A 21,891-nucleotide genomic window follows, 5' to 3' on the forward strand; every position below is an offset into this window, starting at 1 on the left:
AGATATATTCAAGAATTATATCAGGATATCCACAGTCAATCCTATAATCTACAAGCAGACTAATCCCAATCCCAGATAAAAGCATCTAAAGGGGAATGTAAAGTCGGAATTGTTGAATTGGAATACTATCAGATATTCCATCCCACCTTCATTAGATCGGGAAAGAGAGAACTCAACTCCATCGCCTCACCCAGAGCTCACACCGGAAAACAAATGCCAGTGACTGGGGGCGAAAAAAAGAAAAGAGAAAAAAACCGTCAATGCATTTTTATGGAGATCATCTCTTTGGAACCCATCAAATGGCGATTGAATCTAGCAACAATTCAAAACTAGAAACAATGCCATTCTCCCACGCATCAAGCACATTCCAAGCCCCTAGCCCCAAAAAAAATCAGAACAATGAAAATTCTAAATTATGCATTTAGAACTCAGCGCCGCTCTGGGGGAACTCGAAGGCAACGGAGCGGCCGGTGAGGCGGCGGTAGACCTCGCCGTAGGCATCGAGGCGGTGGTCGACACCACCACGCTCCTTCTCGTCAAGGATGACCTTGAGGGTCTTGGAGCCGTCCTCCTTGGTGCGGGTGCGCTTGCCGACAATCTCGACGGGGTAGACGAGGTCGGAGAGGATGGCGTCGTGGACAGCGGTCAGAGTGCGGGAGCGGGGACGCTTCTGGGTCTGGGTGGTGCGCGAGTTGACGGAGCGCTTGGGGCGGGGGAGGATGCGGCGCTGAGCCACGAAGAGGACGTGGCGGTCGGAGAACTTCTTCTCGAGCTCGCGGGTAAGACTGGGGTGTGGTGTTAGTCTTTGGTTGTTGGCCCCATTGAAAGGTTGATTTCTTACCGCTGCTGGATCTTGTGGAAGTTGTTCAGGACGGGGACGGGGACGAAGACAACAATGGCCTTCTTGCCGTGGCCGACCTCAACCTATCGAAAATAATGTCAGAGCGCGGTCCGGAAGTGTCGTGCACACAGAAACTGAAATTCCTCCTGGAACGGCGTCTTGCTCTGCGAATTTTCATATCCATTTGTATGTTGTCTCCTTTGTTGATTCTTCTTGTGTTGGTGATTTTTTGGCGTTGGTGGACATGGATTGAAATTAATCCACAAATCCAACCAATATACCCCGGAGCATCGAAAATCCCTCGAAAATTCACAGACGCCATTCCAGAACGATTCAATTCGTATGTCGGGAGCCTCAGATGACAATTCTTACCTCGCGGGCAGAGACGAACTGCAGGGGACGAAGGCTGGCCTTCAGGTCCTGTGTGTTGCTCTCGAGGTCGAAGAGAGCGCCGGCGATCGCGGTCTCCAGCTCGGAGGGGTTCTGCCGGGACGGCGAGTTGGGGGCGATCTTGTTGATGGCAGCCATTATTGCGAGCGACGGGGTGCTGCGGGAAGTGCTGGTGGTGATGTCGACGGAGGGGAGGTTCGCAGATTGAATCGAATGGGAATTTGCTGTGGGATCGGCGCATTCGCTTAGGGTGCGCTATTTCCTTGTTGGGTTTAGTGCGGCCGTCTTAGGGCTCGTTGCTAATTGGTGGATTGCCGCTGAAGGTGATCCACTATTCGACTCGCCTTTGGTTGACAACTACCCCAGGACCTTTTTTTTTGTATTGTTCTACTCGTCATGTTATCTAGGTACGGAGACTATTTCTCATTGCTAATGCCAGCTTCGAAAAAAATTTACACTCTAATCACATTGTCGAAACGAGGTGTCTCTCGGGGAATAGCACACTGTAGACTATAGGAGCACACGGAATCTCCATCGGAGCCGAAACAAGAAATCAAAAAAGCAAGAGGGACGCCTGTAACCATGGAAATAAAGTGCAAGAACATCTGCCCAAAAAAAGAAAGATCCAAATCAGCACGCACAGCCCTCCTTGGCCGTGGCAGCGTTTCGATCACCCAGGTTGACCCGGGATTCTTCTGCTGACCGACCTAACGAAGTTTGGCCAGTTCCCGCACCGGTACCACGACCAGTCTTCAGACTGCTCTCGGGGATGGCATTGGCAATCGCCGTGAAGACATCCACAACATTGGTTCCGGTCTTGGCACTAGTCTCGAAGAATAAAAGACCTTCCTCCTCTGCATAGCCGCTAGCCTCCCGTGCTGATACCTTGCGGGCATCGCCGGACACGGCATCCTGCACGTCATCTTCCTCATTGGCACCTTCCTCGCCATCTTGGGCCGGCTCAGACTCGCTCTGTGCAGCGGCAGCTTCAGAAACATCTCCGCCGTCGTTGGTCAAGTCCAGCTTGTTACCGACAAGGGCAATGACAATTCCAGGGCTCGCTTGGCGCTGCAGCTCGGCAACCCAGTGCTTGGCTTTCGTCAGGGAGGAGGGTTTTGTGACGTCGTAGACAACGAGAGCCGCTTGCGCGTTACGGTAGTACATCGGGGCGAGCGAAGCAAATCGCTCCTGGCCAGCGGTATCCCAGATCTCGAACTTGATCGTGCGCGTAGGAAGAGAACATTTTTGGGTCAGAAATGCGGCTGGAAACTTGACGTTAGTTGGTCATCCTAAAACAAAGTACTATTTGAGGGGTGGCTTGATTGCGGGGAAGAACTGAATGTCAGACACGATACACTGCCCCTAGGTTCTCCAGAAAGTATATCATCTGCCAGGGACAGTACCTTGTATCTTGTGGGGGCCAATTCCATAGGGAAATCTTACCGCCAATAGTTGGTTCCTTGTTCTCCTGGAAATCATCGTTGACGAAGCGGAGGACAAGTGATGACTATGAGCGAACAAGATATGATTAGCCGTTGAAAATTGTGTAACGTGAATAGAGGAGTAATACCTTGCCTACTGCGGCCTCTCCTAGCAGCACAAGCTTGACACTGCTGCTCGGCTTCGGGGCATTTGCGGTCGCTGACTCGGACATGGCTGAAACAACGAAACAGTGAGATCAAAGTGACTACAAGTCAGGCGTTCTGTAGGTGATTCACCTTCGATCGATCGGCGATCAGGCGACCGGATGAGGTGGCAGATTAATTGAGCTGGTAAACCGTAGTTTGGTGAACGGGGCTGCCTAGAAGTAAGACAGTAGATGGGGCACGAGTCGCTGCTCTTGCGCTCGTATTGGTAGAGTAGTTAAATCCTTGTCAAGGAATGAGAAATGCAAAGCGTAGTATAGACGTTACGTAAATAAGAGTGATTGATCCTGAAGTTGGAGAGAGGCGGAGGTTGATGATGATGGGTGCCTCGATTGGGCTTAGCGCGGTCCGTCAGTCACCAGTCACCGGAAGCATTTCCTAAGCTTGAAGTATACAACATACTTAGTATGCTTACATGTGCTTTGCTCTATACTCCCATCGAGGCTTGATTTTACTCTCGTGTCTATTTAAAGAGACTGACATAAGAGCTAATTTAGTAAATTCGATGCTGATCATCTCCCGCCTTATTGATCTCACATCATTGGACTGCAATGATGGCATGCAGATGACATGACTGTCGGGATATGAATCTTTGGAAACGGTGAACCCGAAGACACGTACTATGACTTGGTAAAAGGTAGGCCAACACGAGACAAATATGTTCCTGACACCTTGACAGCTGTCACATATTAGGCTAGTGCCCAACTGGCCTGCACGATGATGTCGGGTGCCAGTTAGAAAAGACCCTGGTCAGGCTCGGGAGATATCTGCCGATGCATCAACCAGGCCCGTATCAACATCCGGGCTGTCGTTCCTGTCTCGGCATCAGTCGGTAAGCAAATCTGCCCGATGTTAGCGCAACCGCGGTCAGGTACAAGCGGAGTACAACATGAGAGTAGCTTGTAAATCGGAGGTTACAGAATCTATAAAAGTAAAGCCATGGTGGTCTAGACTAGCTGGTTGGAGAATGTAGTAAAAATCCATTGGCGCTGACAATTATGGTTGCGCAAAATATAATACAGGCATCAACGTCAAAAATGTAAAAGGCACAAATACTCATACAAAAGCCCAGTAAAACAAGAGAAAAAAACAAAGCATGCTATTGACCGTGAGGTCGAGAGGCTCTAGGTTTTGGTATCAGCCCATTCAAATATTCCGTCCCGTCTATACCAAAACGCCGGTAAACAAAAGAAAAGCAAAAGGCACTTTTTGAGAGGGACCGTGGTATCGAGTCGTATCAGAGAGAAGAACGTGAGGCGGGATAAGGTTCGAGGCCCGAAAAAAAAAATAAAAGGATAAGGCGCATGTGCGAAGACGAGAGATCAAAAAGTCGAATAGAAAAAGTGTCAACGCTTGGTATCCGAAAAGAAAATGCAAAGTCGAGCCAAATTAAAAAGGGTATAATGTCGCGCGATGCCAATAGGCAAGAAAAGATGTATGGCCCCGAGACTGGGACAAAGAATAGTGTTACAGATATCTAAGAATTCGGTTAGTTTTGATGCCCAAAAGGTGTATTCGGAGTGTGTCTTACCAAAATCAAGTAAAACTCCAAAACGCATATGCGTCAAAAAAAAAAAGAACTCCAGCTGTTGGGCGCCAGACCATCCAAAACATGACCGAGTGGTGTAGAAAGCAATGTTGAGTATGACGAGGTTTTCCAAATTTATTTCGGTGGTGGTGGAGGAACACCGGGCTTCTTCACCCCAGTTGTGTCGTAAGCGCCTCTTCCCATGTTGAAAGCAGATTGATCCCGAAGGATCATATTAAGGTCTGCAGAGGTAGTCATGATTAGATGCTGAAAGTAGGATTGAATTTGATATAAATAGGCGATTTCTTGAATGCGCCAACTGCAGGGTGAGGAATGAGATGGTAGGAGACTTACCAAGTAAATACGACGTCGACGCCAGGATCTTATATAGATATTTCCTTGGGGAAAGCAAACGAAGTTCCAATCCAACCCCCCGTGTGAAAAAAATCAAATTTCTTTTTTTTTGAATTTAAAAAAAGAAAGAAGGCCTAGACAAAAACCGGCGGTGCAGGCGATAGATGCAAATGCAGTCTGGATCGGAAAAGGTGGTCCTTTTGAAGAATAACCAGGCGGGATCCAACAGGATCGTAAGGTAGGAATGTGACGAAATGGGCCCAATAAATAAGAATAGTAAAAAGCACAGGTCGAAGCTCGTTGCTTTTTATTAAGAGATCGGGAATAAATCAAGGAAACAAAATTCTCTTAAAATGATATGCGCGAGGGTGGCTGCAGCGAATCCATAAAAAATCGCGATCCGAACCAAGAAAACGGGCAGAAGGGATATGAAGTTTTTAGACGGCAAGGGAGCAAAGGAGTCCGGAACTGGCTCCGGTCGATCCGGACAAAGTTGAAATCGACGTATCGCAAGGGAGAAGGGAGAGGAAAGGAGGTAGGGGAGAGAAGATGGTTATCAGGTATGTTCAAAGGAAACAAGAAGGGGGGATTTTGCGTTGATATAGACGGTTTTTTGTTATTGAGAATTTAAATTTATCCTTTTTTTATAAAAACCAATAATAAAAAATCTAAATAAATCAAATTAGAAATTCAAATATAATTTAAATAAAAATACCAAAATCATAAAAAATCATAAAAAAAATCATAGTATATATTTTATTTCCTTTGTTTAGTACAGCGGCTCTCCCGTCCCCTGTCCCGGGGAACAGGAACGCGAATGTTCCCCCCTTTCTTCTCCAACGTTTCTAATCTATAAGCTTACCTATTTGGGTAATAGATTTTAAATACATCATTTGGAGAAGAGGAAAAAAAAAGCAAAATAAAGATGAAAAAGGTACCCTCTGATTCATCACAATCATATCTGAGATACATCTTGTCTTCACTGTGTCCAAAAGTCCTTTATGTATCAACTAGGGAAGCTCTCCACTATGAAGCTAGGAACCAAATCTCCGGGCAGCTTGATGCATAAGTGGAGAAAAGAAAAGGGAAAAACAGCCGCAGGAACGAAAAACGGATCCCTCCGAACTTTTTTTTAATTCTTTTTAATCTTTTTTCTCGCGTGGTCGGGATCCATCGGGTGTGATAGTTTCTTATAGTATTAGAAAGAAGCAACAGCGCTAATAACTAAGGGCTATGCTAGATGCCTAGGCAAATCCCGTAGGTAAATCCTTTAAACCATACGGAGTACAACTTTCTAAGGTATTTCGGCTAAGGTCATCTGGCCTTTCACGCGGTCTCCCGTGCAATACTCACCTATTAAGACCAGTCGCAAACTTCCTAGTTTCGGAAGCCTTTGAATCAATCCCCGTTCGCTTACGCTGGACGGAGTACTTAGAAACACAAGACAGATCAGAAGCCCATTCAACATATCGTAATTTTTTTTTGTCTTTGTCTCATGATTCTCTCGCCGATCAGGGTAAGAAAAAAAAAAGATGTGTATTTATCTTTACGGAGTACGATGTCTCCATCATAGGGGGTGGAGATACGCTAAACGAAAGGAGACTTACGGAGCCCAAAAAAAGTGAAATCCCGTCTCGGTTACGTATGAACATTCTTTTCACCTTCTAGCCTTTCCTTTTTTTTACCCGAGGACTTGGGTCAAAGTATACAAGAACCTATACAACATACGCCCTAAGTACATAACACAACATCTGGAAACATTCTAAAGGGCCCCACCCCCATAATCCGGACTCTAACAAGGTACCGGTAATTATAAGGGTAATCTGCGTCAGCTTTCATATTTTTGCCACACTGGAGCCAATACATCTTTAACAGCCATAATCTGGTATACCATTTTTGTGACGTTACGAACTTCCTAGACTAGGCGTGTTTCAGCCCCCGTGTCCACTCCAGGCTAAAAGGAGGAAATTCATCTTCCCATCGGCACCATATCTGGGTCTTGCCTCGTGGAAATCGGGGGCTGGAAGATCTACCGTACATATTCCATAGATTGCAGCCTACCGTTGAGAGATTCAAAGATTCCCAACATAACTACTCCGTAGATTAGATATCTCTACATCCTACATCCTAGCACTGTGGCTTATTCTGTTACACTCTCATAATTAAAACAAGACATTCTCTCACATCTTTTTCTTTCAGACTCTTAGATGTACATTTTCACATGTTCAATTCAAAATAGGGGAAACCATACTTGATCATCTGTGGATCAACCTTCTTAAAAAAGAAGTCACAAGCAATACCTTAATAAGTTTTAATATCCCGATCTGAAAATGTTAAAAGGGAAATTTTTAAAACGAGCTTCCTATAGTGGAACCCTGTCATTGTACGAAAACCCGTTTCGATTACAGCTAGAATGGCGCTAGAAACGGGAGAAAAACAAGAAGGTCTCCATTTCAATCTCCAGTCTCCATCAAATCCATCCATTGCTCCATTCTATCCCATAGTCAACCTTAATAGCTTTCTTTCTTCCCCTTTTTCCTTGTTGGGAATCCTACCTAATCCAAGATAGTAGATATTCTAGAGACCCGAGACAAAGTCCAGCCTGCATTAGCTCGAAAAACAAGGTTATGCGATTGCATGAACCGGCTTCCATCGTTTCCGGAACGTCTTAGTCTTCCCGAGACTGTATCCATGGATCGTTTCACCCTATTTTTCCTTTTTTTGATATTCAAGGTTCTTCCCCTAATACAATCTATTCCTTTGTGTAAATCTAGAAAATCGCAACTACCCGTACCTTGATTGTGGCGCGAATAATAAAAAAAATTAAACGGTCGCGGATCACCATCCGCATTGACTTTGTGATTTGCCTTGCAGCGCATCGATATGAAGCAGGGGGTACCTGGTCCGGAAGGATCGAGCCCAAGCCGCTCTCTTTGTTCTGACAGGCGATGTGGATGTGTCAACGCTCCTAAAATTGAGATATCGGCGACCTTTTCTTTTTCTTTCTCGGTCCACTGATTCATCTCTTAATCTAACTATCACAAGGAACAGGGGGCGCACTAAGACTCCGCGGATGCGAACCCGGGCGATCTTAGTCCATTTTTCCGATTCCCTCAAAAGAAGGCCCCATAGATGGAAAATTCTGGAAGCACGACTCCATAGTGATTGCAATGGGTTTATACTTTGGTGTCCACAGTAGGTATTCCGGCCGTATTCCGCCAGCCACGGCCGTTTGGAGTCAAATGAGCTTGAATAGAAGGCATCGAAGAAAAAGATAACCCAATTTAGAGTCAAATCAGTTGTAATTGGAACCGCTTTCCCGTCCCGAACCAAACTCCTTTTCAGCCGCCTCAATTCTTAGCTTCTTCTTCTAAGTTCAAGTTCCAGATTTCCTAGACATGACGGCAGCTCACAGCTAAACAAAGGTGGAACAAAAGTGGACTGACCTTTTCGACCTCTCTAGACTCCGGGTTCTGAGTGACAGGCCCAAAATCCACATCTTGACCCGGCAACCTGATTAACTCGCAGAAAACCACCAAAACTGACGATCCCCGACAGCTCCACGGCTCCAGCACCATTGTGCCGGGTCGATCGTCTCCTTTCTTTTTTTTTCCTGGGTCAACCCCTGACTTCGGGTACCTATTTTAGTTGTCACGACATGACGCACCAAGATGTGACTGATCGAACCATACAAATACAAAATCGAGGATGACCCACGTCGAGATGGGTCGGCTTTTCGTCGGCCGGATCCGCAACCACTTAGCGCGTGAACGGGTTTTGTTCCCCGAGATGGAGACTGCACAGGAAATCATGTAGAGTACATCGTACATACCAACTGCACAATCTCTGCACTTTGTACATGCGGATATGCAAACATGTACTCCGTGGACTACACTGTACGCTGTATGACTCGCTGAGAAAACAAAAGTACATCCTCATTCTGCAGCGTCGATCATTACGACCTCGGCCCTTGACGCCATCACTTGATGTCTGATCCCCACGATAATCTAAAGATTGATAGTCGAATTAGGATGAAACAGCTCCTAATTCGGTATATTGACTTCGCTAATTGCAATGTACTTGTTGCCACTAACCCGCAGATCAACACCACCAGAATCACCAGAACCACCAGAACCACAATTGAGACTTCGATCTTGAGACGATCATCTTCGATCGCGTCCATTTTTCCGTGTCTTGCATATATTCAAACTAACCCTGGGGACCGGGGAACAGCCTTCCCCCCGAAGCTATCGAATCCGACAACCAGGATGTGTCACATTCACTTTGCATGTTACATTTCATCTTTATTATATTTATTTATTTTTTTCAATTGTACGGAATATGGGGTACACGATCCACAACAAAGTAACCCAAGCTGGCATTGGTATGCAGGGAATGCCCCAGGCCTGTTCCCCCCTGCCTATGGAGTACTGTGGCGGAACCCACCCAGGAATGATAAATGATGCATTGACATAGATGCATTGCAGTGAGGCGCAGAATATGACCGAGTCCCTGGGATATCCCAATTCCCAATCGCCGGGTCCGGCAATCCAGGGCTGAGAGCTGACTCGGAGACTACCTGTCAACCCAGCCACATAACCCTCTTCCCCAGTGGCAAGTGTCAAAAGGACGAGGCGACATCTTGTGATCCTTTTTTTAATTTGGGCATTATTTGGAATGTTTACAGGTGTACAATGTAAAGACTGACGGAGTACTCCGTAGACATTCATCAATATTATCTATCGTAACTCAACTATGTTCAGCTCCCCAACCTCCTCCATTGACCACCAAGGTACGAGGTAGGTACATAGTACTATTGTCATAATAGTAAAAGAAAAAAAAATGAAGTCGACACCGCTCATGAGAAATCAGCACCGCGAGCATGCACAGTGATATGCCATTTCGAACTGCAAGTGAAATCAAAAGTCAGTAAATCAATGTATACAAAAATAACCTATAGCCTGGACCTATACCTCCACGAGAGGTCAAGGCTACGGTCAATAACCCTCAATATTTGAGACAACATACCTGTTCATTGGTTTGGCAGACTAGAACTCGGGGCCCCTTGCCGGTGCCCTTGGAGATATCCTTGACCGTCTCCTCATCCCCAGGCCCCTTGTCATTAGCTGCATCATCGATTGCCAAACCTAGACACTGGCATTTCTCGATCAATGTTCGTCTCAGCAGGGCACTCTTCTCACCAATCCCGCCGGAGAAGACTACACCGTCTACTTCACCGTTCAGTTTAACGTAGTAGCTGCCGATGTAGCCCAGGATGCGGTCGACAAAAATGTCGAAAGCAAGTTTATGTGCTTTGCTTGGTGGGTTCTCCACCGCGATCTCTGCGAAGTCGGTTGTTCCTGTGAGGGCTTTCCAGCCCGATTGTTTATTGAGGATATCCTCCGCCTAGAGGGTATAAGATTTAATTAGTACTTTCTCGTAGTCATTCCGGTATTGATTCTCTGCATTAGACATCATACCGTGCTAATGTGCATTTCTGTCGTGCTGGCCGGGCTTAGTTTGCCTGCTTCGTTGGTATAGTGGAAGACCAATCTGAATCACCAAGTATCAGTTCTCCATAGCTATATTGTTGGGAAAGTTCGCGGATTCCAACTCACGATGGATCAATGCTTCCACTACGCGTTGCGCCAGGTAATCCTGCCAAAGGAGTGAGGCCCATCCTACTCGCAACATTAGCTTGACTGGAGATATATGTAGACTCAGTATAAACTGCATCGCATGACTCACGATGTATCCATAGACTTCCCGTCCTTGATCGCACATATCGAAGCCCCGCTCCCGACATGCATAATGATGAGGTTCGTCTTCTCAGTCGGTTTGTTCAGAAACTGTGCTACAGACCGCAGGATAAACGAGTAGCTGATCCCGTGGAACCCATACTTGCGCAGACCATTGGCCTTGGCTATTTCCTGGTTAATTGGGTATGTGCGTACGGCTTCGGGAATTGTCTGGTGGAAAGCAGAGTCGAAGTAGGTGATGCTTCTAACGTTGGGGAGCTCCACCTTGCACAGGCGGACTATCTCCAGGGCGGAGAAATTGTGGCTGTTGGCGGTTAGCGTGATATCATGTATGGTCGACCCAGGTATATCATCCCGGGAATGTAAAGACTCAAAATAGGTGAGCTTACAGAGGTGCAAGATCTTCCAATCCCTTCAATCGGCCTAATGTCTCGTCATTGATTTCGACTGCTTCGCGGTAGTCTCCTCCGTGGACGACTCGGTGGCATATGTACTCTACATCGTCGACGCTAGCAACCTCGGAAAGCTCTGGGTCGCTGAAACAGCGTTGCAAGAGGAACTTGAATGCATCTTGTGGGGTGCTGAGCTTTTCTTTGACTTCTTCTTTGTGCTTTTTTCCTCCGTTTTGGTACTTGAGTTGAGGTGGTGGGGCGGTAATTCCAGAGATCGCAGCGTCTGCGATTGGTCTTGGTGGGTTCTCGAAGGTATAGAAGGTGATTTTGACGGAGGAAGAACCCGCGTTAACGGCGAGGATGGATTTAGGCATTTTCAGGCTTTTATAGTGAATTGAGTAAAATGCATCAGTTTGAAGATCAGAATGGACTTTAAAAGCTGAATTGAAAGTAACTTATTCCGTCGTAGTTGCAGTCGTGGTGATGTCAGAATGCGGAGTGACGTCGCCACGGAGAACAAGGACATCCAGTTGTTTGATATTTATTTACCTTCTCTCTTTTGACTTTCACTCTCTTTGTATCTTTCTTGTACCTTAGAACTCTTTAATGTTTTTTTGCTCCTACCAATCCAAAGAACCTACAATATCAATTTCATCATGCCTGGAGAAGTCATCACCGAGCCGAATCCCAAACCGCTACCATCGCATCTGCCAGACTATCTCGAACAATTGAGCGTAGAGCTGGATCATGAAAAACTAGATGAAAAGGCTTGCGATGCTTTGCTCAAGTTCCGCCGAGCGGCTTGTTACATTGCGGCAGGTGAGCTCTGCTTTGTACCATATATATTTTCAAACGGCGCGGCTAACTTAATGCTAGCCATGATATTTCTGCAAGAAAATACTTTGTTAAAATCAGATCTCACATTCAATCACGTTAAGCCTCGACTACTTGGTGAGTGGCCTTCCCGAAGTATTCAACTCGATCATTGTGACTGATGTCATACCCTCAGGTCACTGGGGAACATGTCCGGGCCTAATTCTGGTCTACTCTCATTTGAACTATCTGATACGGACAATGAATCTGGACATGTTGTACGTTGTCGGCCCAGGGCATGGCGCACCGGCTATATTAGCTGCATTATGGCTAGAGAGCTCGCTGGAGAGATTTTATCCCCAGTATGCGCGAGACGGCAAAGGCCTGCACAATTTGATTTCGACCTTCAGCACAACAGCCGGCTTTCCTAGGTCAGTTCCCTGTCCTGTCATTTCGTTTTCCTTATTAACATTTTATGCGCAGCCACATCAACGCCGAGACTCCCGGTGCTATTCATGAAGGCGGCGAACTGGGATACGCTCTAGCAGTGTCCTTTGGCGCTGTCATGGACAATCCCAATCTGATAGTTCCTTGTATCGTGGGTGATGGAGAGGCTGAAAGCGGTCCCACTGCTACGTTCGTCGATTCTTTTCCCCTTTGCACTGTACAACGCTAATAGTGAGCAGGTCCTGGCATGCAATCAAGTATCTTGATCCAAAGGAGTCCGGTGCAGTTCTGCCAATTCTGCATTTGAATGGATTTAAGATCAGCGAGCGCACTATCTTTGGGTGCATGGACCGCAAAGAGCTTCTGTCTCTCTTCAGCGGGTACGGGTATCAGGTCCGCTTTGTGGAGGATCTCGGTGATATTGACGGAGATTTGCACTTCTCTATGGTCTGGGCCATCAAAGAGATTCATAAGATCCAGAAGGCTGCCCGTTCTGGAGAGCCGATTACGAAGCCGAGGTGGCCGATGCTGATTCTGCGCACTCCTAAGGGTTGGTCTGGGCCCACGGAGCTCCATGGCAAGTTTATCGAGGGCTCGTACCATTCGCACCAGGTGCCTTTGCCAAAAGCAAAGACCGACAAGGACCAACTGGATCTGCTGCAGAAGTGGCTTTCTAGTTATAAGCCAGAAGAGCTGTTCACTTCGGACGGTGATGTAATTGACGAGATCAAGTCTGTGATTCCTACAGAAGACAAAAAGAAGCTTGGTCAGCGCATTGAAGTTTACAACAGTTATACACCACCGAAGTTGCCAGATTGGAAGCCCTTCTGCGCGCAGAAAGGCTCTAACGAAAGCGCGATGAAATTGATTGGCACCTACATCAATCAGATATTCAAGGACAACCCGAGTGGCGTACGACTGTTCTCACCAGACGAGCTGGAAAGCAACAAACTCGATGCGGTATTTGAAGGCACGAACCGCAATTTCCAATGGGACCAGTTCGCCAATGCCCGTGGTGGTCGTGTAATTGAAGTCCTTAGCGAACATATGTGTCAAGGATTTATGCAGGGTTATACCTTGACCGGCCGCATTGGTATTTTCCCATCCTATGAGAGCTTCCTCGGTATCATTCATACGATGATGGTGCAGTATGCCAAGTTCATCAAGATGGTCAGTTTCCTTTTCCCTTGCTAATATCAATTGCTCACCAAATGCTCTGTATAGGCACTGGAAACAAAGTGGCACTCCGGAGTCAGTAGTATCAACTACATCGAATCCAGCACCTGGACGCGCCAGGAACATAACGGCTTCTCTCACCAGAACCCATCCTTCATCGGCTCTGTACTAAAACTGAAGCCAACCGCAGCTCGCGTATACTTGCCACCAGATGCGAACACTTTCCTGACAACCCTTCACCACTGTGTGAAATCAAAGAACTACATCAACCTGATGGTGGGCTCAAAACAACCGACTCCAGTGTACCTGACTCCCAAAGAGGCCGAGAGCCATTGTCGCGCAGGAGCATCGATCTGGAAGTTCTGTAGCACCGACGAGGGAGCTAACCCGGATGTCGTGCTGGTTGGTATTGGCGTTGAACTGATGTTCGAAGTGATTGCGGCAGCAGCGCTACTGCGTAAGCTCATACCAGAGCTACGTGTTTGCGTCATTAACGTGACGGACTTGATGATTCTCGAGAACGAGGGTTCACATCCGCATGCCCTGTCAACTGAGGCATTCGATGACCTCTTCACTGCCGATAAGCCAATCCACTTCAATTACCACGGTTACCCAACCGAGTTGCAGGGCTTGCTCTTTGGACGTCCGCGTCTTGAGCGTATCTCTGTCGCGGGTTATATTGAAGAGGGTAGCACTACCACGCCTTTCGATATGATGCTTGTAAACCGTGTCTCGCGTTTCCATGTCGCTCAGAGGGCTCTTCATAGTGCTGCCAAGGCAAACGAGAAAGTTCGGGTTTACCAGCAGGAGCTGAATGCTCAGCTTGAAGCGAGTATCGTCAACACGAGGAAGTATATTATGGAAAATCACAATGGTGAGGATCCCATCCTATTTGCAATTTGCATAATGCTGACTTTCATTAGATCCTGAGGGTATCTATGACACACCTCAATTCCATAACTTTCAGAAACCGACCGAGCGATTCTGGAATACTGAATAATTTTATTCAAGCAATTCCAGTCATCCTAGATCATTTATGATATGTTAGCAAGAAATCGAATCCGTTTCCTCTTTCCTTTTTTTCTTCTGTTCATCCACAATCCATTGAGTTGGCAGCTGGTTCATCATATTAAGTTCAAGGGTTGTCGCCCATATGCCGGGCTGATCATTTCAGGCCTCCCACACCCAGGGGTAAGAGCATTCACACGAATCAACAGATGTCCAGATCGAACGAGTAAGCATGGCCGAGTTCCAAAGTAAGTGAGTGCCAAGATGAAGAATAGCCGCTTTGGATGCTTCACGGTGAGATTAGATCCACCATGCACCAGAATTAACCCTCGTCACAGTCTATAACCGCACTCCCCCGATTCCAGCGTAAGCCATCACACCACGTAGCAAATGTCTGAATTCGGAATAGTGTACGGAGTAAGCGGGCACGTTGTCAAGGTCGGAAGCTGCCTGGACTGTAACATTTGTCTAATGTTATGTCTATATGGTATGCTGTAAGGACTTGGGTATCTAAGAAGTAGAAAAAGTACTGCATCTGGGTGAGGAATGTATATATAGATGTAGGCAGCAATTTTTATCGCTTAGAATACGAAGGCGAAGGTTTCATCTCTCACAGAGAGCCGCTTATCTATAAACGCCCCCACTTTCTAATATACCTGCGATTGCGCCCCGACTCCGCCACGAAACATCTCGTTCCAGATGTGTGACGTGTGTTTGAGTGGCTTCTTACAGGGCCTCGCCCCGGTGCGTTTGTCTAGAATGCCTCCACAATGTTGGTAACTGACCTGCCAAGACGAGGCTTAATCTCTTTTTGGTTTGTCATCATAGCTGAAAGGCCCCGATCTCCTTGTTTCTGTTGGATAATAGACTGGACGATTGAAATCCGTCTCGATTGGATCGTTATTTGGCCGTGTCGAGTTGGACTGTTTTTGTGTTTGGGGTTAATGGATTCGACTGGATCTCCACTATTTTGCGACTGAAGATCGACAATCCCGCAAGTGTAAACGTTATAGAGATGCAAATGTGTTCAAAGTTCTATCTGCTTTCTCTTGCTCTTCTGTTTGTCTATGTCCGAGTACGGACATTTCAATCGTACTTTGAACCAGTACGAGATAACTTCATATTTGTCGAATAAGCAGGAACATGTGGATCCTCTTTTGTAATTTTTTCCATCCGCTGTCATCCGAGAACGTGGACCTCGATCATGTCTATCCGATATTTCCGATCACAAAATCGCCAGGGCTAATTTTCAGTAACCTGAATGAGATTGTCTATTATACTGAAGCGGTGTGCCATTGAATACTATCTGCATTCTTTCTCGGCTGAGCCGCAGAAGTGAAACACCGACGACGGAGTACACACATTCATGTTGGAAGCCGGAATTCGCCCAAACCCCGAAACCATCTAGTGCCTGATTGCCGGTTTGCCGTGACTCATTGGGACCTTAACAAGCCCCCGTTTGGTCTACCAACGGTTTTTACCGGAGATAAATTGAAAGCCTCAGGGCTGAAGTCAACTTGGCGATATCCACGCTAACCCGAAATAGATGATCTTGCGAGTACGTATCCGCAAGTTCTAGTTCGGACCGATTCTCTATCAGATCTCGGCGTATTTTTTTTATATCTTTGGCCCAACTTTGATGTCATGATCCACCCAATTGTCCATATGGCATATAAGGCATGCATCTATGCAATCTGACAGGTTAATGGTAACCCTCCTGTGGTAGTTGCTTGTCCAATTGTATGGTAGATTCTCACCATCTGCCTTTCCTTTCTATACCAACCGGAGTCGGCCCGTTTATCAACCGACTCTGGATGCTTGAAACTGGACATTGGAGGCACACTTGAACATCGGATTGGTTGCTCCGCTGCGGGTCTGAGACTCCCTTTAGATACATAGAAGTAGACCTGCATTAAAGACCGTGGCTCTGGTCTGGGAAGGTTTTTCCCATGGTGGGGGCTAGATGCTCAGCCATGCTTACTCTTACAACATATTTATACTCCATCTTACCTGAAAATGGAAGCCTGATTCTTGGTCCTCTTCGGGTATCTTGTTAGATTTCAGACAAACGGGGTGGTCGTCTATAAATCTCTTTTCTGGTCGCTTGTGGAACCCCAGTCCATCTTCCAATCCATCCAACTACTCCGTATCCACTGCTGTTCCATTTCTCGTTCATTTCCTTGGTGGCTCCTTGAAGTCATTCATTCCCCTTCGCCATGGCGGACATGATACAACTACAAACCGGCTGCCCTGCCTATATCGAAGGCGTCAACACTTCATATGGATATGTCCCTTCGCTAGGAGCAGGCATTGCCTACTGCGTACTCTTCGGTCTTTCAATGATCCTCCACACAGTCCAATTCGCCTGGAAACGACAATGGTGGGCAAGCGTGTTTAGTGTCGGATGTCTAGGTAAGACCGTGACACCCCAAGCCCTAACCCGCAAGACTAACAACAAACAGTCGAAGTAATCGGCTGGGCCGGCCGTACCTGGTCAGCCAAATGTCCATACAATAGTGTCGCCTTCCTAATGCAAATCTCCACCCTCATAATCGGTAAGTCGTCTTCCTAGCCCTATTTATCTATATATCCAACCATTAACATCCCCAGCCCCAACCTTCTTCACAGCAGGAATCTACGTCCTCCTAGGCCGCTTCATCCAACTCCTCGGCCCAGACTCCTCAATCATATCACCAAAACTATACCTCTGGATCTTCTGCACCTGCGACGTAATCTCGCTCGTCGTCCAAGCCGTCGGCGGCGGCATGGCCTCCGGCGAAGCCGACAAAATCGGCGGCGACACAGCAACCGGCACGCACATCATGGTCGCTGGTATCGTCTTCCAGCTCTTTTCAATTACAATCTTCGTCTTCTGCGCGGCGGATTTCATCAGACGGGTTATGCGCAAGCGGCTCCTGCAGTCCGTGACCGGCTCTGTTATCCCCCTGTTCGCCGCGATGATACTTTCCATCGTCTGTATCTATATTCGTTCTATTTATCGTACGATCGAGTTGTCGCAGGGATGGGATGGGTATCTTATTACGCATGAGTCGTATTTTATCGCGCTTGATGGGGCTATGATGGTCGTTTCTGTTGCTATCTTTAATGTTTTGCATCCTGGGTGGATGTTGCCGAGTGGGAAGTCGGATGGGTATAAGATGGAGACGCTTTCGGTTGATAGACCGGATTATGGGAGTTCGCCTACGAACTGGTGATTGTGTTGTGCTTGGTACTTGGTTTATATGTTTTTTATATATGAAGAGTTTCACTAAATGAATATACAAGACTGTCTACGGGTTCTTTGAATTAGAGGGAACTCACGGGTCTATAGATAACCTTGATAGGGTAAGAGGATAATAAAATGGAAGGAATCATACCTCTCATAGTGGTAAGGCACACATGACTGAACTCTGTTGCGCGGGGGAACCTATTCTTTATATCCTTGAAGATTCATAACAGTCGGCTGCATAGGCCTTTGTGAAATGGACTTTTACAAGTATACCTTTAATTTTGTGATTATACGTTAGCCATACAACTTGCCCGACCAACAGGAACTATCCTGACAACCTTGGAACTAGTGTCCTTTTACATAAACCTAGCCCTCACTCTCATGTTGCCATAGGCCTGAGAGTACTTTCTGAGGTACCGGTATCATATTAAAACAAGAACAGAAGAATAATGGACACTTCAAGGAAAGCCAATACTTGACAGTTGGATAGATAAGTATAAAATTCTGTAATTTTAGATAACGAAGAAAGAAATTGACACCAATAGCACCGTAGCTGATCAGCAGAAAGTGTACATAGTAGTGCAAGGCGTAGACATTAGTCAGGTGCGCTATAAGAAAGAGGATACCGGGCATGAAGGAAACCACATCTGCCCCTCGCGCACCCAGTGCAGCTAAAACGAAAATTAACCCGGAGCACACATCTTCATGCTATCGTTATAACGTATAAACATCATACACCATCAACGGCCTCGATCCAGCCAAAGGTTGCTCCCACGACCAGTGTCGCAAATGCCCAAACTGCTCCCCAAGCGGCAGAACCTTCGATAGAGACATCGCGGATTGTGCCGGCCACTTGAATAACAGTGTTGAGCAGGACTCCGAGCGCAAGGATAATGGACCGAGAAACCAAAACTCTCGTCTTGGGGGACAATTTGCCCCAGGTGTTGCGGCAAATGGTCGCAGACACACATTCACTACCCTGGCAGCATGCAGACCCAGCGGAAGTAGTTGAATAGCCAGTAGAACTGACAAACAAAAAGTCGCGCGCGGCCCAACCAGCAGGAATCAGCGTCAGGAAGAGGATAGGCAAGCCAGCGGGACCAGCATGCGCTGCGCTGATATCCGGGAGGCCCTCGAAGTGAACGACCAGCTGGCTAGGAAGCCAAGTCGCATAGCTGGCGTACAGTACAACACTGAAAATCGAGGTTGCCAGAAGCGTCGTAAAGACAGTGGTAGTCTTGTCTTGTAGAATGTTTCGGTTGGCAACTGCATCAGCAGGGATATGCGAAAGATTGTGGACGGACGAGGGCCGGCGCAGGAGGACGAAGGGAAGCGCCGTCGAGACAATTGTGACACCATAAGCTAGCAGTGCAGAAGTCGGACGGATGCCGTAGAAAAAGGACAAGAGAGAGTATGTTGGCAGGTGGGTCAGGAATAAGAACGATGCCACATCACAGCCTGGTCGCAACCACAATGTCAGCATCTATACATCGTCTGTACAACTGCAGGAACCTCGTGTCCCGGATGCAAGGGGTCATATGTATGGTAATGGTACTTACCATCGAATCCTAGAACCCAGGCTAATCCGACCTCCACAGCTCTCCATGCTATCAAGCCCCCCACTTCCCACCATTCTTCCAGGTGTTTGCTGATAGGCCCGAGATCGCCTACCGTGAAGGTCGATGTGAGTGTGAACAAAAGGGAGCTCACAGCGAGACTGCTTAAGACGACAAGGATAAAGCGGGCTGGAGAGGGGATGGACGCCAATCGGGAGGTCTGGGCAGTGGCTGTCTTCGCAAGCTCACGCGCGGGTCGCGTGTTGTCGCTCCACGACACAGTTCGCTTCCTGGCAGTCTTGTCTGGCATTTTGAAACTTCCAAATTTGAAAAACGAGGTGGCTTTAGTGTAGAGTTCAGAGCCAAAAATTACTAGCAATTGCTTTCAGTTGGAGCTTGGAAGAGAAAAAGAGAAGGCGGCTGGAATGTTTGGTTAGCGGTGAGCATACGATGATGTCACTATTGCTTTTTCCAAGGCAAATTCAAGTCGATTGTCTTCAACATAATATGTACATTTAAATTACAGGAGCTCTCATCTATAGACTTAGCTATAACATGCACAAAACTAATCTTCATTTTCACCTTCACGTTCTGCCACAGCAAATTCAACTGTTCCACTCTCTCGTCCGTAGTTGTCCCGTACAACGACGCGATACTTACCATTGTCCCAGAGATCTTTGATAGTCAATTCGCGAGTACGGCCAAGACTCTCAATGTCTCCAATGCGCTCTATAGTACCGTCTAGGTGCTGGTCGAAGTTCTCTATGGCGCAGATTTCTTGGAAGGCACGCTGCATGGGTACTGAATCAGCACGCACCATAGCTCGCGAATCAATTGTGAAGATGTTCTCGTGATCGTAAGATTGGATAAAGTCAGCACGGGTCATGATCTCGCGCGCTTTATGGAGCGGAATCTGCGGCAAGATGTGGCCTTGCTCGTGGTGATAGTTTGATTCCATCTCTTTCTCAAGGTCTACCAGCGCTTTCGCCAGAACCACAGCGCCAGACTATGTTGTTTTTATATTAGCCGAGCTCGAATGAAAGGAACAAGAACCGGGAGATATAGTATATACTTACGGCATACTTCTGCTGGTCCATCACATCATCATCCATCTCCTTTCCGAGGATCCAGCACTTGTTTAGGAACCATGTTTTTTCGGCCAGGCAGATCTCATCGCAGGTCTTCATAATATCTGCAGACTTGGCCACGCGGTTCAAGAAGGATAGCCGACCACCGACCTTGTCATAGACTTGCTCAAGGATCGTAGATGGAAGTATTTCGTTGTGGAACTGCTGGCGATATTTCTTCAAAGCACGCATTGCCTTGTCCTTAGGCAGGTCTGTCACGGGAATGACCTCCATGCGGGTTGCATAACGCTTCAAGCGCTCGTATACCCAGTAGTCATCGCTGTTAAGAACTTGAAAGCAACAAAGTCAGCTATGACAAGAGGAATGGATTTTCGTCAGTCTTACTAGTTGTGACGAGGCCACTCGCAGCCCATTGCTCGGCACGTTGCTGAATCATCTCAAGCAAATCCTGTCCATCGTGGTCGTCTCGGAGTAAATGGGTACTGTTGATGATCAAAATAAGAGGAGTCGAGCCATCCCGCCTTCTGGTGAGAGCCACTTTCTCTAGCTTGTTGAAGGCGCGCTCAATGTCCAAGAGAGCCGTGGTGTCTCGTGGTCCACGGATGCTGAAAAGGCTTCCGACATAGCTGGTTATTGTTAGAATTATGCCATCACTATGTTGAGGGTATAAGCTTACTCCTCATGGAACTCGTAGTCCAAAGCTTTGCCCAGTCGGATTCGGAAGATCTCGAGATCAGCATGCGCTTCGAACATTGCACAGCTGTTACCATTAATCTTGCGCATGGCCTCTAAAAGCATTGATGTCTTGCCCGTTCCCTTTTCACCAACCATTAGATAGTAGTGGCCACCTTGTCGCCCAGCTACAATATCATCAATCTTGGGTTGCTCGTTGCGAACGACCCAGTGCTCCTCGTGGCGGTACTTGTGTTTTCCAGAAACAACACCCGCGATCTCGAGAGCAGGATCACCTGGGTTGAACGCATTGTCTATCTTCTCCAAGATCAAGTACTTGTAGTACTGATGATAACCGTATCCCGCGGCACTTGGGAGTACATTAGTCACTGTAACGTATGGCTTGAATAGGTAAAACTTACCCTAGAATGGCAATTGATGCCGCTGTGGTTGCAGCAGTCTCAAGCATCTTGAGGATTGCAGATTTGAGGTTTGGGTCGGAGTCGCCATCGCGTCCCTTGCTCTTGCCCTCATCCGAATCATTCTGATCGGTGGGGTCCGGGGTCATTTGACCAGTGCCTCGGGGGTCTGAATTAAACCGCTTGGGGGTATGTATCACAACGCGGCTGTTAATTCTGAAAGGTCTTGGCAGGCCCTGTCGGGCAATGAGCCTGGCAGGTTGTGCGAGTCGGCTCCATAGCATCGTGGTTAAGCCTCTTGGCGTTTGTACGCCGGGGTGCCAAGTCCTTCAGTAAAAGGTGGATAATGAAGAGTAGGAATGTATATCTCGAAGATAATCAGATGCCCAGTCTGTGTAGGACTTGTATCAATTTAAAACACAAAGTTTCAAGGAGTGTAGTGCTAGAATTCTAGACTGGATCCACGCAAAGCCACACCTCCAGGGAATGACGCGTCAGTGAAAGAGAGACTTTGGGGGGTATAAAAGAGACTAGATATCAGAAAGGGGAAAAAAAGAAAGACATAAAAGGGCC

The 21,891-nt window shown here is 47.1% G+C and overlaps 5 protein-coding genes across 5 annotated transcripts; 2 read left to right on the forward strand and 3 right to left on the reverse strand.

The window, feature by feature from the left end:
• Positions 1-421: 421 nt before the first annotated feature.
• Positions 422-2,885, reverse strand: PGRI_026690 (40S ribosomal eS7 domain-containing protein; the record flags this gene model as incomplete). Its single annotated transcript, XM_040790382.1, has 6 exons — positions 422-785; positions 842-924; positions 1,214-1,455; positions 1,873-2,493; positions 2,675-2,738; positions 2,802-2,885. The coding sequence occupies 6 exons, from the start codon at positions 2,883-2,885 to the stop codon at positions 422-424; spliced, it is 1,458 nt and encodes a 485-aa protein (XP_040647335.1).
• A 6,742-nt stretch (positions 2,886-9,627) lies between these two features.
• PGRI_026700 (uncharacterized protein) lies at positions 9,628-11,284 on the reverse strand (the record flags this gene model as incomplete). Its single annotated transcript, XM_040790383.1, has 6 exons — positions 9,628-9,666; positions 9,788-10,165; positions 10,240-10,312; positions 10,378-10,461; positions 10,508-10,822; positions 10,908-11,284. The coding sequence occupies 6 exons, from the start codon at positions 11,282-11,284 to the stop codon at positions 9,628-9,630; spliced, it is 1,266 nt and encodes a 421-aa protein (XP_040647336.1).
• A 282-nt stretch (positions 11,285-11,566) lies between these two features.
• PGRI_026710 (putative phosphoketolase) lies at positions 11,567-14,346 on the forward strand (the record flags this gene model as incomplete). The annotated part of the gene is made up of 7 exons (XM_040790384.1): positions 11,567-11,729; positions 11,787-11,861; positions 11,920-12,154; positions 12,207-12,359; positions 12,410-13,340; positions 13,395-14,220; positions 14,270-14,346. The coding sequence occupies 7 exons, from the start codon at positions 11,567-11,569 to the stop codon at positions 14,344-14,346; spliced, it is 2,460 nt and encodes an 819-aa protein (XP_040647337.1).
• Positions 14,347-16,570: 2,224 nt separating this feature from the next.
• Positions 16,571-17,569, forward strand: PGRI_026720 (RTA1 domain-containing protein; the record flags this gene model as incomplete). Its single annotated transcript, XM_040790385.1, has 3 exons — positions 16,571-16,766; positions 16,817-16,909; positions 16,965-17,569. 3 exons carry the CDS (start codon positions 16,571-16,573, stop codon positions 17,567-17,569), a joined length of 894 nt encoding a protein of 297 aa, XP_040647338.1.
• A 744-nt stretch (positions 17,570-18,313) lies between these two features.
• On the reverse strand, positions 18,314-21,467 carry PGRI_026730 (ATP-binding protein; the record flags this gene model as incomplete). The annotated part of the gene is made up of 7 exons (XM_040790386.1): positions 18,314-19,041; positions 19,143-19,481; positions 19,800-20,145; positions 20,216-20,556; positions 20,612-20,853; positions 20,904-21,269; positions 21,322-21,467. The coding sequence occupies 7 exons, from the start codon at positions 21,465-21,467 to the stop codon at positions 18,314-18,316; spliced, it is 2,508 nt and encodes an 835-aa protein (XP_040647339.1).
• Positions 21,468-21,891: the final 424 nt, after the last annotated feature.

Source organism: Penicillium griseofulvum (genome assembly GCF_001561935.1).
Source record: "Penicillium griseofulvum strain PG3 chromosome Unknown contig_80, whole genome shotgun sequence".
NCBI lineage: Eukaryota > Fungi > Ascomycota > Eurotiomycetes > Eurotiales > Aspergillaceae > Penicillium > Penicillium griseofulvum.